The sequence below is a fragment of the Rhinoderma darwinii genome, chromosome 4 (assembly GCF_050947455.1).
Source record: "Rhinoderma darwinii isolate aRhiDar2 chromosome 4, aRhiDar2.hap1, whole genome shotgun sequence".
NCBI classification, from domain to species: domain Eukaryota; kingdom Metazoa; phylum Chordata; class Amphibia; order Anura; family Rhinodermatidae; genus Rhinoderma; species Rhinoderma darwinii.
The window spans coordinates 337,317,507-337,339,687 of record NC_134690.1 but is presented as its reverse complement, the minus strand read 5'-3'; the positions used below and the strand labels follow the sequence as shown (position 1 = coordinate 337,339,687).

Here is a 22,181-nt window from a genome sequence, read left to right as displayed (position 1 = left end):
AATTATCTTAAAAGGTATACGTAGTCTTTAACCCCTTCATGCCACAGCCATTTTTTGGATTTTCAACTTTTGTTTTTTCCCCCCACATTCAAAAAGTTACAACTTTTTTTAATTTTCTGTCGATATAGCCGTATAAGGGCTTGTTTTTTGCATGACGAGTTGTAGACTTTCACGGCACCATTTATTGTACCATATAATGTACTGGAAAACTGGATCAAATTTCTTTGTGGGGTGGAATGGAAAAAAAAAAACAGCAATTCCTCCATTTCTCGGGGGTTTCCTTTTTACGGCAGTGTCGAACACTGTGCCCTCTGAACATAGTGCCACACACAGTGCTTTCTGTAAATAGTGCTACACAAACACAGTGCTCTTGTAGCTAGTGTCACACACACACACACACACACACACACAGTGCCCCAGGTAGATAGTGCCACATACACCGTGTCACACACATAGTGTCATCTGTAAATAATGTTGCCCTGTGCCCCTGTAGAGAGCATCACACTCTGTGCCCCCTGTAGAGAGAGAACCCCACACAGTGCTCCATATAGTGTCACACAGTAAACCCTATAGAGAGTGTCACACACACTCTCCCCTGTAGATATTACATAATGTTTCATATAAAATCCCCTGTAGGTTGTGCAACCTGTAGTACCACTCACAGTGACCCCTGTAGATAGTGCCCCACACAGTGCCCCCTGTAGATAGTGCCACCTGTACTGCCCCTGCATCTTGGTGTAAAATATAGTAAATGTGTAATGCCGCGGGTATTATACTTAGTATACTAAAGCATTATTGCCTTTGTTAGGCCCCTGGCTGCCATGGAAACCCGACGGCGCACCGCGATTTCTTTTCGGGGGCGCCAATAGGGTGACAGAGTGATCTCCCTCCCTCTGTCAAACACATTAGATATCGTTGTCGCTATTGACAGCGGCATCCAATGGGTTAAACTGCCGGAATCTGAGTGTGTAACAGCCGTGCTCCTGCCACTGATCACGTGGGTACACTGGCAGTACCCACGCGATCAGAGGACGGATATATCCGTCCTTTTGCGGGAACTTACTCCTGCACAGGACGGATATATCCGTCCTTCGTCGTAAAGGGGTTAAAGGGATATATTCACATCTCAGACATTTATGTCATTTATGGCATAAAAATGGGATGAGCCATAAATATGTGATAGTTGCGGGTCGCAGCTCTATGACCTGCACCAATATCGAGAATGGGGGTCACTAGACCCTTGTCCTTCCTGGGCCAATCCCAGACGGGGACTATGCGGATAGGTTGCAAGTATGGCAGTAGGAATTCTGAGAAAGTTCTATAGTACTCATTCGGTGGACCATCAGGCCCGGGAGATTTATTTTGTTTAGACCGAAGAATCAATAGATTCAATAGACGTATCGAAGAATCAATAGACGTATTTCCACAGCAGAAATAGGGGCATTTAACTGACTGAGTTGTAATTCGGATAAAACAGGGAGGTTCACCTGAGCTAAGAAGGAATTAACAGTGTCTGTAGACACCTCAGGAAGATATTTATCCTCTTTAAGATTATATAGGGAGCTATAATATTTTGCAAAAGTTTCAGTAATCTCCTGAGGATCATATACCTTCGATCCCTCAGGAAATTTTGGACTTAGCTATATGCTGTTTTAACCTTTTAGCCAGTAGTTTACTCGGTCTGTCCCTCTGGACGTAGAAGTTCCATTTTAGTTTTTTTTTAGTTTTCTCATATAAAAAGAGCTGGTGTATACGCAATTTATCTCTAAAACTCCCTAATTCTTTCCTCAGAGATGTTGAAGTATTTAGGTTTACTTGAGATTCTAAGGATTGTATGCTACTAATAAGAGAATCAAACTCTTTGTTCCTTTCTCTTTTAGCTCTAGCCATTGCTTGGATAAACAAACCTCTAACAAAAGCTTTGTGCGTACACCAAAGTAGCTCAGGGGAAGAGACAGTAGGAGAATTAATCTCCAAAAATTCCTTTAAAGCCTGTCCTATGGATGACTGAAGAGTTATGGAATTTAAAAGGAAAGTGTTTAATCTCCAAGAGGATTTAGGAAGGGCAATGTATTGATCAGAAAGTATAAGTACAATTGGTGCATGATCCGACCAGGTTATTAAACCTATTTTAGAAGAAAGCGAATTTAGTAAAACCTCCCTATCTACCAAAAAGAAGTCAATCCTTGAATACATCCTATGAGGGGAAGAATAAAACGTTTTATCCTTTTCGGATGCATGTTGGTATCGCCATATGGCATGTAGCTCTTCCTCTATGACCAGAGAACTAAATTCAGGAGACATTCTGTTACCCCCTACAGAACGGTCCATATCCTTATTTACCACAACATTAAAGTCCCCACATAATATTAAACCCCCTTTTTGAAAAGATTTAACTTTTGATAGTATTTTTTTTATAAAAGGAATTTGTCTAGTATTAGGGGTATATAAAGAAACTATGGTGTATATGAGGTTATCTAGTTCACAAACTAAGATTATATATCTACCCTGAGGGTCAGAATAAGAAGTAAGACATTTAAAAGCAATCGTTTCTTTTACAGCAATAATTACACCAGCCTTTTTTACATCTTTGGACGAATAATAGACATGAGGGAACTTATGCTTAAATAAATTACAAGCTCGTGAGGATAAATGCGACTCCTGAACACACAAAATATAACATGAAGACTTGAAAGCTTCTTTCCAAAGCAGGGATTTCTTGAAAGGAGAGTTCAAGCCATGAGCATTAATGGAAAGTAGTTTGAGACCCATTAGGACAAAAGGGGAAATTAAATAAAAAGAGTGGCACAGCAAAATAGAACCAGCACATTACAAAAACAAAAAAACGAATAAAATAAAATAAATAACAATAGGCAATACAGCATAATTACCAAACAGGAAATTCCCTCTTTCAGGGAAATGAATGCAGAGACAAAAGTCCGGCTTTTCAGTTAGCTTAAAGCTACAAGAACGTCAGAAAGGAGGAAGATCGTCCAGATGAGAATTGGAAAGCCATGACGAAGAATTAGCACAACTGAGGGACCTTCATTAGTCAGGGACTTTCCTTTTGGATCTGCTAACTTTATCAGACCACAAAGGTGTAACAAACTCTGGCCGTGCTGCGTTCCTGGGAGGAGGACTCTGAGGAGGGGACGATAAGAGACCCCAAGAATGTAGGAGCTCTTTTGCTACTTCTGGCGAGAGGCATATGTGTTGACTTCCATTTTTAGTGATGATGAGCTTTACTGGAAAACCCCACTTGTATAAAATACCTTTATCCTGTAGAATTTTTGTAATCGATGCGAATTCCTTGCATCTTAACATGGTCGCTGCTGAAAGATCTGGATACAAAGCAAAGTGCTTAGAAATTAGTCTTTAACGTGAATGAAATGAATGCGAGCGATCGTATTCCTAGGAAGATGCGCAGCAATGTGTTTGGCTTTAGCCATTCGGTGAATCCTATCGATTGTAAGGTCTAAATGAGATTTTTGTGGTAGAACTATAGCCGTCAGGTCTGTAAGATATTGAGACAAAAGATCCGGAGTGACCGATTCCGGATGTTATTTCTCCGGGACCTATCCTCCAGATCCAAAACTTTATTAGAGAGTTTCGCTAACTCTTCCTCCAGAGTCGAGTTTGCATCAATGAGCAAGTTGTGAGATTTTACAAATTCTTCCAGTTTATGTTCCATGTGATCAGTTCTCGAGGCGATAGCTTGAATATCTGACCTTAGGTCACCTATTACTTGCCTTATATCTAATTGAATAGAATCCCTCAGAGAATTTAAAAGTCTCTTAATAGTGGTTTCAGAGACAGGTTGAGAGTCCATTTTATCATGAATGTCATTATCCACAGATTTAGCCCTGCAAGATGGAGAGGGTGAATATGGAGGAAGATAGATGCTTCTGTTCACAACAGATTGCTGAGACGAGGAGTTATTGAAAAACTCTGTAAGTTTAGATGGTTTGGATTTAGTGTTCCTTTTTGAGGTGCCTCCCATTTTGACAATAGAGAACACACAAGCTGACAACATGTCAATAAGGCAATAGAGTTCTCCACAAAGAAAAGTAAGGTATAAATATGTACCCAAAAAACAGCTGCACCACTTCACCTTTAAGACAACAAAGTAAGGAGTTTGTCCTGGGATGCCTCAGATGCTGATCATTCAGTCGTCGGTCCTCAGAGAATGCTGTTGGAGACTGGCCCAGGACTTCCTTCACAAGATGGCCGCCAGAGGGGAGGAAGATGTAATGGCGACGGAGGTGGTGAGTACTTTGATTCCACCCTATCGCATGAAGCTGCCGGCGAGCATCCACAGGAGGTACAGCAAACCTCACTTGTCTCTCACCGATTGGCTCCAAGATGGCTGAGCGGCCACTGAAATGCAGAGAAGCAGGGAAGAAACCCGGAACCGACGGAGTCAGCTAGGAGGTAATGTTAAGTGCGGCACTCCCCAAACGACCATGAAAAGGAGCTGGCCGGAATCTTTAACAGCAGGAGCAGCTGTAGGATCCGGTCAGTGTGAAAAGTGCAATTGCAGGGTTTAATTAAGTCGATTTTGGATTCCAAAACTGGGAGCTCAGCGACTATTCGACTTCCTCCATGCATGTCTGGGTCACATCCCCATGATGGTACTTTTAATGAGGGCCCTATGATGGCACTATCAATGAGGGTACTCTGATAGCACTATTAGGGTGGAGCGCCCTTTTAGCACTATTAACGAGGGCATTCTGCTAGGAATGTTAATGAGGGCACTATGATAGCACTATTAAGTTGTGGCGCTCTTTTAGCACTAATAATGAGGGAACTCTGCTAGCACTATTAATGAGGGCACTATGATGGCACTATTAATGAGAACTTTATGATGGCACAATTAATGAGGGCACTATTAATGTGGGCACTATTATGGCACTATTAATGAAGGCCCTTATGATGGCAGTATTAATGAGGGCAACCTGCTAGTAATATTAATGAGGGCACTCTGCTAGCACTATTAATGAGGGCACTATGATGGCACTATTAATGAGGGAACTATTAATGAGGGCATTATAATGGCACTATTAATGAAGGCACTATGATAGCACTAAGCTTGGTTCTGGTGCTGTATTTATGTACTGAGCTCGGTTCTAGGGCTGTATTTATGTACTGATCTTTCTTCTGGTATTGTATATCTGTACTGAGCTTGGTTCTATTGCTGTATTTATGTACTGAGCTTTGTTCTGGTACTGTATATATGTACTGAGCTTGTTCTGGTACTGTATATATGTACTGAGCTTTGTTCTGGTACTGTATATATGTACTGAGCTTTGTTCTGGTACTGTATATATGTACTGAGCTTGGTTCTAGTGCTGTATTTATGTACTGAGCTTTGTTCTGGTACTGTATATATGTACTGAGCTTGGTTCTGGTGCTGTATATATGTGAGAGCTTTGTTCTAGTGCTGTATTTATGTACTCAGCTTGGTTGTGGTACTGTATATATGTATGAGATTGGTTCTGGAGCTGTAATTATATAGGATATATTTATAATAACAAATTTGCAGGGCAGATGAAATTGTTCTCAATTCATTGTATATTTTCTGGTAGTTTTAAACCCTTGAACCGCCACCATGCGGTAATACATGACCTGACAATATTTCCAAATGTATACTTTTTTCAGATGCAGCAAAATCTTTAACCCCTTCACGACATTAGACATATCCATACGCCAAAGTCGGATAGGGGAAGTATGGAACGGGCTCACGGAGCGAAACCGCTCCATACGATGCCAGTGTCGGCTGTTTATTCCAGCCGACACTTCAGAGTAACCAGCGGCATCACGCTCGAGAGCGATCCCGCTAGTTTAACTCGTTAAATGCCGCGTTAAATGCCGCGGTCAATAGCGAACGCAGCATTTAAATCGTTAGAAAGAGGGGGCGACCCCCTCTAACAGCTTATGGCGCCACCCGCAACGCAATTTCAGGGGGGGGGGCGATGGTTGCTATGGCTGCCTGGGGGCCTAATGAAGGCCCCCAGGTCCGCCATCTTTGTGCACCTATTAAGTTTAATAGATGCCGGTCAGAATCACGATATACTGCAATACATTAGTATTGCAGTATATCGTGCAAGCGATCTCTGGTTGAAGTCCCCTAGGGGGACTAATAAAAAAAGTTAAAATTAGTTAAATAAAGTTTTTTTTTATGTAAAAAGTTCAAAAAACCCCACTTTTCCCATTTTCACCCTAGAGCATAGTAAAAAAAAAAAAAAATAAATATAATTGGTACCGCCGCGTCTATAAAAGTTGGAACTATTACAATATATCATTATTTAACCCGCACGGTCAACGCCGTAAAAAAAATAAATTGTAAATGCCAGAATCTTTATTTTTTGGTCACCTCATCTCTTACAAAAAATGGAATAAAAAGTGATCAAACCGTCGCATTTTCACCAATATGGTATTATTAAAAACTACAGCTCATCCCGCAAAAAATAAGCCCTCATACCACTTAATAGACGGAAAAAGAAAAAGTTATGGCTCTCGGAATTTGGCGACACAAAATAAATTTTCTTTTTTACACATAGATTTTTACTTGTAAAAGTAGTAAAATATAGAGAAAAACTACCGTATATGGCGGCGTATAAGACGACTGGGCGTATAAGACGACCCCCAACTTTTACACTTAAAATATAGAATTTAAGATATATTCACCATTTCGTGCAGGAGCGCTTCACTATGGCCATCGGCGGCAGGACCCAGGACTGTCTCTTTGAACTCGCGCATGCGCAGATAGGCTGCTTCATCGCGCGAGATCTGAGAGGCAGGGAATGAGAGGAAAGGGCGGGCCAGAGGATCTTACAGAGATGTTCCCTGGCGGCTAATACCGGCTTCCCTCAGATCCGTGGCGGATTCCGTGCATCCCGGGAACCTGTGTACCGGACTGCAGGCTCACAAGGTAACACAACCTGTGTGTAGACAATATGTAGACTAGGGATGTCACGATACCAGAATTTGGACTTCGATACCGATACTTCGTTTAGTATTGCGATTTCGATACCAATTTCGATACTTTTGCCAACAGTAATAAAAAAAAAATTCTTCCGTTTTCTGATGTGAGGCGCGACGTGTGATGAATTTTGAACGCGCCTCACATTAATAGTAATTAATCCCATCGTGTTTCTCAGTCATATTGGGTTAATGTGCGAGGTACATGATGGGGTTAATTACTATTAATGTGAGGAACATGGAGGTTAAGTTCATCGCACCTCGCGCCTCACATTAATAAGTGATAGAAAACAGTGTTTATTTCATTTTTTTACAGCGTACACATCATAAATGATGCAAAAACATTGTTGTCCGCGCCATTACTGAATGTGTGTATTTTATGTATTGAGACTTATTTTAATATATGACCGAGAAGAGAACAAATGCCAATACACAAGAACATTTAGAAAAATGAGCAAAATATTTTATTCAAAATAACATATACATACAAGAATGATAAAAAGAATCCATGAACCAACAGGTTAAAAAGACCAAACCGCCATACAATGTATAAGGAAGGTAACGTCTGAAGTTGACGTGTAATAATAACAACCAAGAGATATGATCTAATAATCAGGGTACATACATGCATGAGTATGAAATGAAACATTAATGAAAAAATGCAAGAAAATATGTGAACATCAAGCACATACCCATAGATCAACCGGATGGAAGCACGGCGATGTGTCTTATTTTAATGTTTATTGTAAAAAAGGTGAAGGTGTATTTTTTTTTAAATTTAACAATACTTTGTTTTTACTTTATTTTTAAACTTTAATGTACTGACATATATCAGATATGTGCCAGTACATTAACCTGTGGACGGATAGCACACAGGCAGTTGTTAGGACATACCTCAGTATGCCCTAACAACAAGAAATATGGTAAGACAGCCCTGGGGTCCATCAATAGACCCTGGGCTGTCTGCCCATATATGGTATGGCCCTCGATCGCGTCACAGGAATTCCCTGTGACGCGATCCAGGGGCATCCCCCCTTCTCACTTTCCCCTGAATGCTGCAGTCAGCTGTGATCGCAGCATTCAGGGGAATAACGGCGGAGATGAGCGGTTTCTCTGATCTCCGCCGTTATAGAGCGGGGCTGCGGCTGTGTAATACAGCCATTGCCCCGCTCCTGACAGGAAGTGCGCGCGCGGTCAGCATGAGGTGATGCGGCCGGCGCTGCACTAATGAGCGGCAGTTCAGGCACTGAAGACAGAACATGGGGGTGTTTTGTAGCGCGCCCGCCATGTTCTGTCTCCAGTGCCGCCGCTCACTAGTGCAGCGCTGGCCGCATTGCATCATCCTGACGCCGCGAACTTATCATGACTCAGGAGCGGGGCTGTGGCTGAATTACACAGCCGCAGCCGCGCTCCCATACATTCATGTGTTACTATACTGAGCTGTGCGGCTGCGCAGCTCAGTATCGAAATACAGGAAATAGCGGTATCGAACAGTTTAGGGATGCACAGTATCGAAACAGTATCGAAGTTTCGATGCACCGTGCATCCCTAATGTAGACAATATCCGGCATATAAGACGACCCCACACTTTTGACATTTTTTTAAGGGTGTAAAAAGTCGTCTTGTACGCCGATATATACGGTATATATATTTGGTATAGCTGTAATCGTATTGACCCACAGAATGAAGTCAACATGTTGTTTTAATTGCACAGTGAATTCCGTAAAAACGACGCGCAAAAAACAAGTTTTTTTTCATTTTCTACCCCACAAATAATTGTTTTCCTGTTTTTTAGTACATTATATGGCACAATAAATGGTGCGACGAAAAACGACAACTCGTTCCACAAAAATCAAGCCCTCATAGTACTATATCGTCAGAAAAATAAAGAAGTTATGGCTTTTGGAAGGTGAAAAAACGAAAATGAAAATCTGAAAAAGGGCTGCGGCGGGAAGGGGTTAAAATCCACTTTTAATACAGTGCACACTATATGCTAATTACTCATTAAAGGGTCATGGGGCGGTGCCGCTATCCTGAAGAGTCACATAGTCCTGCCTCCAAACCCACCTTTCCATGTTTGATTGACATCGCCCTGGCTGATACAACTTTCTCGGATGCGCTATTGACTTGTGGCACTATACACAAGGGGGGGGCTGTGTGGCACTATACACAAGGGGGGCTGTGTGATACTATACACAAGGGGGAGCTGTGTGGCACTAAACACATGGGGGAGTTGTGTGGCACTATATACAAGGGGCAAGTGGGAAACATCTAAGGGTGGGCTGTGTGGCACTACCTACTAAGGGGGCTGTATGACACTATCTACAAGGGGGAGGTCTGTGGCTCTATCTACAGGGGACTGTCAGCGGCGCAATCTACAGGGGTCTGTGTGTGTCACTATCTATTAAGGGGGGGCTGTGCGGCACTATCTACCAAGGGGGTCTGTGTGGCACTATATACCAGGGAGGGGGGCTGTGTGGCACTATATACAGTGGGAGCTGTATAGAGCTATATACAGGGGGGGCTTTATGGTGATATCTACAGGGGGGCTGTTTGGCACTATCTACAAGGGGGAGGTGGGGGCGCAATCTACAAGTGGGGTGTGACACCGTCTATAGGTGGGGCTGTATAGCACTGTCTACAGGGGGGCTGTATGGCACATTCTACAGGGGCACTATCTATATATAAGGGGGGCTGCTTGTAGCACCTGGGGGGGGGGGGGGGCCCAGTCAAGAGTTTGCTATGGGGCCCAGTCCTTCCTAGTTACGCCCCTGGATGGCACAATTAATGAGGGCACTCCGCGAGCACTATTAATGAGGGCACTAAGATGACACTATTAATGAGGGCACTCTGCTAGCACTATTAATGAGGGCACTAAGATGACACTATTAATGAGGGCACTAAGATGACACTATTAATGGGGGCACTATTAATAAGGGCACTCTGCTAGCACTATTAATGAGGGCACTCTAATAGCACTATTAATGAGGGCACTATGATGGCACTATTAATAATGGCACTCTGCTTTAACTATTAATGTGGGCACTATGATGGTACTATTAATGAAGGCACTATGATGGCACTATTAATGAGGGCACTATGATGGCACTATTAATGAGGGCACTATGATGGCACTATTAATGAGGGCACTATGATGGCACTATTAATGAGGGCACTATGATGGCACTATTAATGAGGGCACTATGATGGCACTATTAATGAGGGCACTATGATGGCACTATTAATGAAGGCACTATGATGGCACTATTAATGAGGGCACTATGATGGCACTATTAATGAGGGCACTATGATGGCACTATTAATGAGGGCACTATGATGGCACTATTAATGAGGGCACTATGATGGCACTATTAATGAAGGCACTATGATGGCACTATTAATGAGGGCACTATGATGGCACTATTAATGAGGGCACTATGATGGCACTATTAATGAGGGCACTATGATGGCACTATTAATGAGGGCACTATGATGGCACTATTAATGAAGGCACTATGATGGCACTATTAATGAGGGCACTATGATGGCACTATTAATGAAGGCACTATGATGGCACTATTAATGAGGGCACTATGATGGCACTATTAATGAGGGCACTATGATGGCACTATTAATGAGGGCACTATGATGGCACTATTAATGAAGGCACTATGATGGCACTATTAATGAGGGCACTATGATGGCACTATTAATGAAGGCACTATGATGGCTCTATTAATGAGGGCACTATTAATGAGGGCACTATGATGGCACTATTAATGAGGGCACTATGATGGCACTATTAATGAGGGCACTATGATGGCACTATTAATGAGGGCACTATGATGGCACTATTAATGAGGGCACTATGATGGCACTATGATTGCAATGTTGCAAAAAGACAAAGAAAAAAAATACATTTTTTTTTTTTAATTCTTTCCCTTTCATATTGTCCTGGGTTCATTAATTGTAATTTTGTGCTTAATAAGGCTTTGTTCACATGTATTAGTAAAGTCTATGTCAGGTGGGATGGCTTCTATTATAAACGGAAGCCACAATGTCGGTGTGAATAAAGACTTAGCTTCATGTATGAAAACGGCATAAAGAAATGTACATAGCGACCAATCACAGTCCAGCTTTCACTTTCCCAACCGCGTTAGAAAAGAAGAAAAGCAAACATGACTAATCACATGACCAGTGTTGAGAGCTGCTGTATATAACTAGCTCCGGTTCTGACTTACCGGGGTACTCTAAGTATATAGATGTGTAGCTTATAAAATGAGCTCCTAATAGTCACATGTATTCTAAGCCTCTACCCGGTCTAGGGTGGCTGATAATAGGGAACAATAGATACGAATCAACCTGCAGGAAAACGTAGATAATGTACCCAGAACACATCACAAAGCAAACAATTTCACTACTTTTCTCCACAATAACAAAGCCAGTCACATGGCTAGTCACATGACACAACGTCAGCCCGACAGACAACCTATCACGAGACTTCTTTCACACGGTGCAGTGCCACTCGACAGTAGTAGCCGGGATGTTATTGCTTTTTTTTTATATGTGGAGTTCTGATTGGCCAGGGCGGGATTCAGCGCTGGGAAGTGAATGGCTGCTTTATTGAATGCCCTCACTGCTTCCGGTACATAGTGATGTATACAGTAGACATGGACGACTTGTGCGACTGAAGCTGATCGTTACACAATGCCTGTGCGTGCGCAGAACCTCTAGCAGAGAAGTTAATCAGGGTAGGTTATTCCCATGTGTATATAATATATGTTCTGTCTGAGTGACGGTGTACTGCAGTCCTGCTATATAGTGGCTCCGAATAAACTTATCAGGGACACAAATATAATGTACATTAAATGGTTAAAAGGCTTTACACTTCTATATTGCACTACTATGTCCCCTTATCTATATAATGTGATCCATTGATTAAAAGAGATAAATGACTCACTTGTTGCAGGTTAAAAGCTGTGATAGGCATTATTTAAAATCTGAAATAGAAAAACAATGTACTTTTCAATATACTTCTCTTTCTGATTCTCCTTTGCCCACCATTGCACATCCCTGTACACGCTTTGTTGTTTATAGGACCACACATCATTACGTAGGTTATAAACAACATCGCTGCGCAGGTTTGTAAGAACTGGAATAAAGGGGGGGTGGGGTATCGGAAAGGTAGGTATGTTTAAAAGTGTATTGTTTTCCTATTTTAGTCTAATTGAGAACATTCCTTTAAATGGACACAATCTTTTCAAACAACTTTGGAGAAAATTCCACCCCCGTTACAGAGCAGAGGAGACAGACCTCAGGAGGTGTCTCTTCAGTACCTGTCCATAGAAGTCTATGGAGGGGGGGAGCAGAGGGAGAGACAGACATGCTGCCCATAGAAGTCTATCGAAAGGTCAGGGAGGAACAGGTGGAGGGAGACAAGTGAGAAAGACAGATATGCTGCCTATACAAGTCTATGGAGGAGGGAGCAGGGAGAGAAGACACAGACACTGCTGCCCAAAGATGTCTATGGGGAGAGGGGAGCAGAGAGGAAACCCAGACTGCTGGTAAGTTAGATCTCACCCCAGTGCTGGATTTTTCAGCTGCACTGATTATTATTGCTGTATAATCTCTTTCTTGCTGCTGCAGCAGCTTCTATATATTGTGATAGATAGAAGAGCAGGTTTCTCCTCTTCTCTATGTGTGCTATGTGTGCCGTGTATAGAAGACATGATCGCAGTTAGGCTCCGCCCACTAGCTCAGGAAAAACTGAGAATTAGAGATAAACTGCTAAAAAATGCAGAATATGTCATATAATGGGCAGAAAGTGTTTTTACTCATGTACACACACGACAGTCTGTTCTGAGAAGTCATCTGAAAAGTTGGGTATGCTTTAAATACCTGGAAGACCCCGTTAAAATGAAGATCTGCTGTTGATATTTGATGCATGACGTTTAAAGGGTAACTAAACGTTCAGCAAGCTTCTGACATGTCAGAAGTTTTGATTGGTGGGAGTCCAAGCATTGAGACCCCCACCAATCCCTAAAATGAAGCGGCAGAAGTTCTCGTGTGAGCGCTCAGCCGCTTAGTTTCTGTTTTTTCCCAGAAATCAATGTAGCGGAGTACGGGCTCAATAGAAAGTCTATGAGCCCGTACTCCGCTACATCGGCTTTCCGGAAAAATCGGAACAGAAACAAAGCAGCTGAGTTCTCACGCGAGAACTTCTGCCTCTTCATTTTAGGGATTGGTGGGGGTCTCAATGCTTGGACTCCCACCAATCAAAACTTCTGACATGTCACTATGACATGTCAGAAGTTGTTTGAATGTTTAGTTACCCTTTCATTTACAGTTGCTGTTCAGTATTTGATGACAACCTGACAGAGCAGTGACTGATATTAGAAATGGGTGGGCCTGGTAATGACACCTGTTATGTGTCGTACACATTCAATCTACACTACAAGCAAAACAGGTTTTCGAGGAGAACACGTAACAACAAGTATAAGCCCTGGTGTCTTAAAGAGGCTCAGTCACCAGATTTTGCAACCCCTATCTGCTATTGCAGCAGATCGGCGCTGCAATGTAGATTACAGTAACGTTTTTATTTTTAAAAAAAACGAGCATTTTTGGCCAAGTTATGACCATTTTTGTATTTATGCAAATGAGGCTTGCAAAAGTCCACGTGGGTGTGTTTAAAAGTAAAAGTCCAACTGGGCGTGTATTATGTGCGTACATCGGGGCGTTTTTACTTCTTTTACTAGCTGGGCGTTCTGATGAGAAGTATCATCCACTTCTCTTCAGAACGCCCAGCTTCTGGCAGTGCACAGACACACAGCGTGTTCTCGAGAGATCACGCTGTGTCGTCACTCACTTCCTGCCCCAGGTCCTGCATCGTGTCGGACGAGCGAGGACACATCAGCACCAGAGGCTACAGTTGATTCTGCAGCAGCATCAGCGTTTGCAGGTAAGTCGATGTAGCTACTTACCTGCAAACGCTGATGCTGCTGCAGAATCAACTGTAGCCTCTGGTGCCGATGTGGCCGACACGATGCAGGACCTGGGGCAGGAAGTGAGTGACGTCACAGCGTGATCTCTCGAGAACACGCTGTGTCTGCACTGCCAGAAGCTGGGTGTTAACGAACAGAAGTGGATGATGCTGATTCGTCAGCATCATACACTCCCATTCCTAATGCCCAGATAGTAAAAGTAGTAAAAATGCCCCGATGTACGCACATAATACACGCCCAGTTGGACTTTTACTTTTCAGCACGCCCAGTTGTACTTTTGCAAGCCTCATTTGCATAAATACAAAAATGGTCATAACTTGGCCAAAAATGCTCGTTTTTTTAAAAATAAAAACGTTACTGTAATCTACATTGCAGCGCCGATCTGCTGCAATAGCAGATAGGGGTTGCAAAATCTGGTGACAGAGCCTCTTTAAATGCGCTTAATCAGTTTTACAAATCCTTTTATTTCTGCCTGTCACTTTATCATTGTTTTAGAGACTTTTAAGTAATGCTGAAGGTGTCCTTCCCTTTAGGAATTATAGAGACAGAAGTTTTGATCAGTGGGGGTCCGAGTCGTGAGACCCCCACTGACCCCTAAAACAATGTGGCAGAAGCGTTCGGATGAACAGTGTGCCGCTTTGTTTCTGATCAGCTTTCCTCAGAAAGCTGAGCATGCGGTGTACGAACTCATAGACTTTCTATTGATCCCATAGGAAGCCATATATCCCATATTGATCCGAGGAAAGCCAATCAGAAACTAAGCAGCACAGCACTAACCCGAGCGCTCCTGCTGCTTCGTTTTTGCGATCGGTGGAGGTCTCATTGCTTGGACCCCCACCGATCAAAACTTCTGACATGTCACTATGACATGTCGAAAGTTTTTTTTAAAAGTTTAGTTACCCTTTAAAATATTTCCAATGTTCCAAATGCTTCAAGGGATTTCATATGATCGAATCTGATCATTTTGCTACCGTAGACGATGGTTGTTGTCACAAAGGTTTTTTTTACTGATCCCATTGTACTGGTCAGCAGGAATAAGCTTTAGTAGTAGCTGGAGGATATAAGTCGTGAGTAAGCATAATTTTTGGAGCGATCATTTTTTAATCTTTGTTTTATACTCAGAACTGATAATAGATCAAAACCTAAAGCACCATGTCAGAAACTGCCAGGTCAAGTATTTGTGTTTTAATCCTATTTCATTTACTTTGTAGGGCTAAGAGTTCTTTCAAGATGGCAGGTCGCAGAAAACGTGCAGCTCCAACCAAACTGGATGATGGAGCAAAGAAACAGCTATCATGGAACATGCATGAAGATAGAAGGAATGACGTGACACTAGACGAGGATGGGGGACCTGCCGAGCCAAGCACATCACTTTCTTTAATAAATGATAGTCCTGAAAGGTTGTTCTCCACATATGAGACAGAAGGTCCTAGTACACAGTCGCAAAGAAAAGAAAATAAAGACTCTAGTGACATCTTGACCCCATTATCTATTGATCTTGATTTGGTAGTGACACCGGTTCCTGATGATGACATCTGGAGAGCTTTGCTTTGTGTATTTAGTCTTCATGTTTCATCTGGAAAGTATACTGGTTCAGATTTTCATGGGTGCAGTTTTACATTGACTAGTACCTCTTCTTCAGAATCTGCTCAGCTTTTGCTTTGTGTGCGTGAATCAGATGTTGACGAAGGGTCTAAACAAGAATCCAGCAAAATGTGCGCAGAAGAGGTTGTTGTTGAAACTTCACTTGGTGGTCAAATGCTGGAAGACCTAATGTGGTTGCAGAAGAAGAAGCTAATGGCACTTTATCAAAGGACTACCCAACATAATGAACTTGAGGTAATGAAATATCTGGTTGTCTCCACTAGTGGCAAAGGAAACTCCGACACTCTTTCACTGATCAATCACATTCTAAATTATTGCTAAGAAATCTGTTTTCCCAGAAATACAATACACCTTCTATAGGAGGTGTGAATAGTTTCTGATTTATGCATACTAGTGAAATACTACTCTCCAGAACTGCTTATGTGGGGGTTAGTGGGGACAATCTGGGTCAAAGTGCCAAAAGTTTGCTACAATCGCCTAGCTTTTTGGGGCAGACTATTAATGAAAGTTATTGGCTGCCACTAAAATAGTCAGATAGGCACCTGTCCTGGTGTAACTAACTCATACAGCCTAAAGTTTATTGTCCTCGCCTGGTAAAATTATTTATGATCTGGCACTTTTTCTTCTTTGCTGGAGCTGACTGTTTTTGGGCTCCAGTTAATGAAGGAACTCTTGCCTAAACTTTCACCTTTGCATAGAAAGAGCTGATCTGAGATCCCGGTTCCATAGAGAGTTCGCCCGCACCTTTCACTCTTCATTGCTCATTAACCAACAAACATATGAGAGATCAGAAGTTATTACGGCCCCTTCACATGATTCTTGCTGTAAATCGAGTGTATAGTTCTACTTGTGTGTCTGCACAAGTGTAGGTGCCAAACCAGGTAGGTTGGGAGCCCAGGGGAGGTGGTATCAAAGTATTCAGCAGAATTAAATTGGGGATATGTCATGACAATTGTTCAATACCTGTCAAGATACTATCTACCCCTAGGTGAAGCGCTGTTCTTTTTACATTAACCACTGTGTTCAGTAATAAGCTACAGAAATGTTTGTATGGTCATTGTACCAGCTCCCAGTCTATGCCCACATGCCCATACTGTAGCCGCGTCCCCCAGCCACGGTGAGATTGTGCCAGCTGCAGGCAGTCTGGTTACTGTTTTTTAGATTCCTCTCCCTGCGTACATCGAACAAAGGTTGAAGAAGAATATATGAACACCACTGTTTCAGGCGCCACTGAATGTATATAGGGTTAACAATTAAAATTTTAAACTAAATAGGAAGTGCACTTCAAAACGTGTCAAAGCCCCTTTTTTTTTCTTTTGGTTGGTGAAGGTCTCTGCATCTAAACACTCCCCAGCAGTCACAACTTCTCATATATATTTGTGACTTAGCCGGAATTAGTTGAAACGGCAATGACCCTTTAACCCCTTACTGCACAGCGCCGTGTACATTTCTGGCGTGGGCATAGCAGGATGTACTTTCTGCAGTGTCATAAATGAACGTCGTGTGGATGGCGTGGGCATCAGCTGGAGATAACTAATCCCGGCAGCTTAACCCTTTTAGATGTTGTGGTCAATAGCGACCACGGCAAGTAAGTGGTTAGACAGAGAGGGGGCTCTTACATTGCAATTGAGGGTTGCAATACATGCGGTGCCACCGGCCCTGGGTTTATGCCTCTTAGGCCCTGCTAGTAGCACTAACACTGACAGCCATAATAAATTCCAATACAGCAGTATCGCAATGTATTATACGAGGGATCAAAGGATGTTAAGTTGAAGTTCCGTCGTGACTCGGCAGTTTTCATCACTGCCTTACACTTTGGATGGAGCAGCGGGGCGCATACTCGACTGCCCCTTCATTCAACTCCTCCTTGGCAAGTCAATTATTAAGTCCTATACACCCCAAAATAGTGCCAATAAAAACGACAACTCCCACAAGAAACAAACACTCAGAGCTGCAGCACTCTAGTTTATGACTCTTGGAATGTGGCAGCACAAAATGAAACCATTTAAAAAAAAAAAAATAATCTTTTATTGTGCAAAAAAAGTACAACCAATATATATATATATATATATATAATACTTTTTTTTTTGGTATTGCCATGATAGTAACTACCCGTAGAATAACGTTAACATGTTACTTATACCTTATACCGCACAGTGAATGGTGTAAAAGTAATGACAGATTTATTTCCATTCCCTCCCCAAAAAAATCAATAAGTTATTAACTACATTACATGTATCCAAAATTCTGGCATTAAAAAAAATACAACTTGCCAATCCCTCATACGTCTACATCAACAGAAAAAAAAAAACCTTATGGCTTTCTAAATGCATTGATGAAAAAACAAACAAAAAAAAAACCTAAACCTGCTGCGCCCTTGAAGGTTCTCTATGGAACAGAAGTCAGTCTCTATGCATTGTTAGTAGATGCTCAATGTGAGTCTAGGAATGCGTAAAGAGACGGACTTCCAGTCCACACAGAAGACACTGTAGAGGCGGATTGCAGGTCACATGATATAATGGCGGATCAGAATGGAGCTGATAGTTTGTTAATAAAGCGCCCGGTAAGAGAATTACCTGCACTACCTTTTACCTGATGAACCTTCCAAACCGAGGCAAAGACAAAAAAAAACATTCCTGGAGTGCTTCTTAAAGGAATCGTGCACATTGTAGAGCCGTGTGCCCAGAGGACATATAACTGCGTAGTACAGAGCCCCTCCGCCTCCATGTGCTGCAGTACAGACATACAGAGAAAACTTCCATATGTAGAGAATCTGATGGAACGTGCCACAAAAAACTCCAAATGAAATCAGAATCATATGGAGGAACTGTAAGGGCCCATACACTTCTGCTGCACTTACTCCAAAGTTGTACGGAGCAGTGAAACGGCTGTGTGCATGAGCCCTAAAGCTGCTTTCACACGGCTGTAATATGGGCGCAACACCGGACCTTCCGTTGTTCTTCTAAACTGGATTTAGTTCACCATAGGAATCTTTTATGATCTAAGTCCGGTTCAGTTGAACTGCAGGAAGTCTGGGTGTTGCAGCTTTAGTATGGACCCTAAAATACGTCTGCTTTACGGCCATGTGAAAGCGGCCTTATCTGTGATAACCGATAATCACCAGCGGGTCCTCATTTAGAGAAATTGTCCAGATTGAAAATTTCTGATAAGGACACTATAAAGTAGCTCCGAAAGTTAAGCTATACTTCAAATAGAATTCTTATTCTTCAAATGTACAAACAATTCTAATGCTCAGGTGTTCTGATAAATATCCTACTACGTGCTTAAAGCTAAATTCATATGAATAGTAAAACTCTTACTTAAAGGGTAATTAAACTTTTGGAAAACTTCTGACATGTCATAGTGACATGTCAGAAGTTTTGATCGGTGTGGGTCTGGGCACTGAGACCCCCACCGATCGCTAAAACGAGGCGGCAGAAATGCTCCGGTAAGCTCTGAGCCGATTCGTTCATGATCGGCATGTCAGAAGTTTTTCGAAGGTTTAGTTACCCTTTAATATAACATGGTACAGGGCAGTTCACACTGAGTATTTTGACGAGTTTTTTGGCGCGGAAACCGCTCCGCAAAACTCTTCAAAAACCGGCCGAAAATGCCTCCCATTGATTTCAATGGGAGGCGGTTTTCTCCTGCGAGCGGTAAAACTGCCTCGCGGGAGAAGGGACATGCACTATTTTTGGGCGTTTACGCCTCTGACCTCCCATTGGCATCAATGGGAGGCAGAGAAAGCGTATTTCGCTGAGTTTTTTGCCCGTAGCTCTCAATGGGCGCGAGCGGAAAACGCGGCAAACGGCGTGCAGGGAGGTCGAAATCTGCCTCAGAATCCCAAACGGAATTTTGAGGCAGAATTTTTCTCCTGCAAAAAACTCTGTGTGAACTCAGTATTTCGGGGACGTTTACGCCTCAAAAATGCCTGAAAAAAACGGAAGCTAAACGCCTACAAACCTCTGCCCATTGAAATCAATTGGAAAAACAGCATTTAGTTCATATGGGGCGTCTTTTTACGCCTCTGTTTTAAAAAACGGAGCGTAAAAAGACGCTCCGTAAAAAGTAGTAGCATGTCACTTCTTGAGGCGTTTTTTGGAGCTGATTTTCCATTGAACACTGAAAATCGCCTCAAACGTCGCCTCAAAAAACGCCTCATAAGAAGCTCAAAATTAAAAGAAGCTTCATTTTCAGCTTCAAAAACGCCTGAAAATCAGAGGCTGCTTTCTCTGAAAACAGCTCCGTATTTTCAGACGTTTTTGTTAAGCGTGTGAACATACCCTAAGGCGGGATTCACACGACAGGGTTTCCCGGCCGGGTGCCGGCCGTTCATAAATCGGCCGGCACCCGGCTGCATTAGGAATAATAGACCCCTAATGGGTCTATTCACACGACCGATTTTTTGACGGGCCGGGAAAACCGGCCATCAAAAAATGGGACATGCCGGGGCCGGGTAATACACGGCCATCACCGGAGTGTGTCCCGAGTGATGGCCGGGTCTACCGTTGCTCGCGCACTCTCTCCTCCTCCTCACAGCGCAGAGTGCATGTGAGGAGGAGGAGTTGATGCCATTCGGACGAATGGCTACACTGGAGATACTATGTGGCAGGGCCGGGGTGTACAACAGGTGGAAGGGAGCGCTGCGCTGGCTCCCTTCCCCTGCTTGTTTTAACTGGTTCCCGACCGCTGGCTGTATTTTTACGGCCAGCGGTCAGGGTCCTTAAAACCCGAGCCATAGACTTTTTACGGCTCCGGTTTTAACTTGCTGCCTGCGCGATCGGGCAGCTGAATGTCGGGTCTCCGGCTGTCAGTGACTGCCAGGGACCCTGAGGAGAAGATAGAAGCAGCTTACGCTGCTTCTGTCTTCTCCGATGTCTTTTTACACAGCGCTCAATGAACGCTGTGTATAGGAATAGAGACAGCAGCAGCGGCGCTGTCTCTATTCCTCCCGGTGATCATGTGACTGGTCACACGATCGCCGGGTGCCGTTACTGACAGACTGCTGCTGGGTCTTACTAGACCGAGCACAGCCCTATTAGTGACAATTGTCACTATGAGAGGGCTGATTTCCCCTGTAACTGGGGCTGCTGTAAAAGAAAGAAAAAATATATATAAAGTTCCCCAAAGGTCTTTTTTGACCTTTTGAGGGACAGACCATAGTAATAAAAAAATAGTAACGTAAAGTGCAAAAAAAATCATCCGATTAAAAAACGGTCAGGGAAAAAAACTGATGCAAATCGGGTCCAAATCGCCCGGTAAAAACGGCAACACGGCCCGGAATGGAATCGGAACGGATGCAAACCGGCCGGGAAAATCGGCCAAAAATGTGTGAATGAGTGTGAATGAGGCCTTACACTCTGTGTATCCGTGTCGCGATTCTTTTTTAAAGGCTTTGTACAATCAGGACAACTAGTCATCAAACCATAGTTCCACCCCTACTACCCTCTGGGAACTAGTAGGCATAGTATTATACAACGTCCAATTAAATGAATAATGTAATGTAATACATGGTCATGTCGAGACCTCAAGAATAGCGGCCTCTATGACGGCACAAGCCCTAGTAGGGTGTAAAGAAAGGTGAATCTATGAAAAACTGCACTGTCATTTTGTAAATGCAACTTTTTCTGTTGCTTGGTTTGTTTTTCTTTACTACATAATGTCATTGGGTTACTATGTAAAATCCTCCTGCTGTGTGTTTTGTACATGAATCCTGAGCTGTTACAATAGCTTTAGTTTTCTGCGTTCGTCTTTACAAGGTTTGTCCAATTGTCTCTAGATAAACAACTACTTTCTATAGTAGGAGCTTAGATTTTTACTTTTAGATATTTGTTGCCTCTTTCTACCCAGTGTTAAGGTTTTGTACAGTGACACTTCTTTGCACTTGCTGCAGATTAGGTTTGTAGTTTCTCTTCTTTTTTTATAGGTTGGGATTTATTTGCTGGAGGCATGTTTATCCAAACCAGAATTCCTCAGCGAAGGACACAGGAGAATGAAAAAATCTTGTCAAATTATTCAAAACCTGATGGAAAAGTTCTATAACTTCACCATACCAGGTACCAATGTATATTTATGTACATTTAGTGATTTCGTAGGACATTACAATGACTTACAATAATGACGTACCTGAAAATAATTTTATAGAACAATAATATACCACAGTAATTAGTTATCTTTTTGCATCAGTTCTTTATATAATTAAAATGTTATTTCCTTCAAACAAAGTGATGGCATATCGTTAATATATTCCACCACTTTGTGACCGACGAAGGACCTACTACCGCGACTCCCACCGATCCTGAGAAGAAGACTGCAACGAGGATTTTTTTTTTTATAACAATTAACAATTAAATAACAAATAACAATTCTGGAGTATGTTTTCTTAGAGCTCTCCATTGTGTCATTCCTCTGTTAATCATCCTGGAAATGTATGATTAAATTGAAGCTGGGTGTTACCATGTCCCTGTCAATGGGGCCTATCTCTTCACAGTCTGATACTGTCCAATCGGTGCTGACAGTGTTAAGCTATGTAGGGGCACACGATGATGACAAGGGGAAAAGTAACACTCAGTTGTCAATCTATTTATATATTTC

The 22,181-nt window shown here is 42.5% G+C and overlaps 1 protein-coding gene across 1 annotated transcript in view; it reads left to right on the top strand.

Annotated features, from left to right (window-relative positions):
• The first annotated feature begins 11,574 nt into the window (after positions 1–11,574).
• SHPRH (SNF2 histone linker PHD RING helicase) overlaps positions 11,575–22,181 on the top strand; it is a 72,833-nt gene continuing 62,226 nt past the window's right edge. The window contains exons 1-3 of the mRNA XM_075862856.1: positions 11,575–11,732; positions 15,194–15,821; positions 21,514–21,643. Coding sequence (XP_075718971.1) covers positions 15,213–15,821; positions 21,514–21,643 — 739 coding nt within the window. The 5' untranslated portion in view covers positions 11,575–11,732; positions 15,194–15,212. The remainder of the gene's footprint in view (positions 11,733–15,193; positions 15,822–21,513; positions 21,644–22,181) is intronic.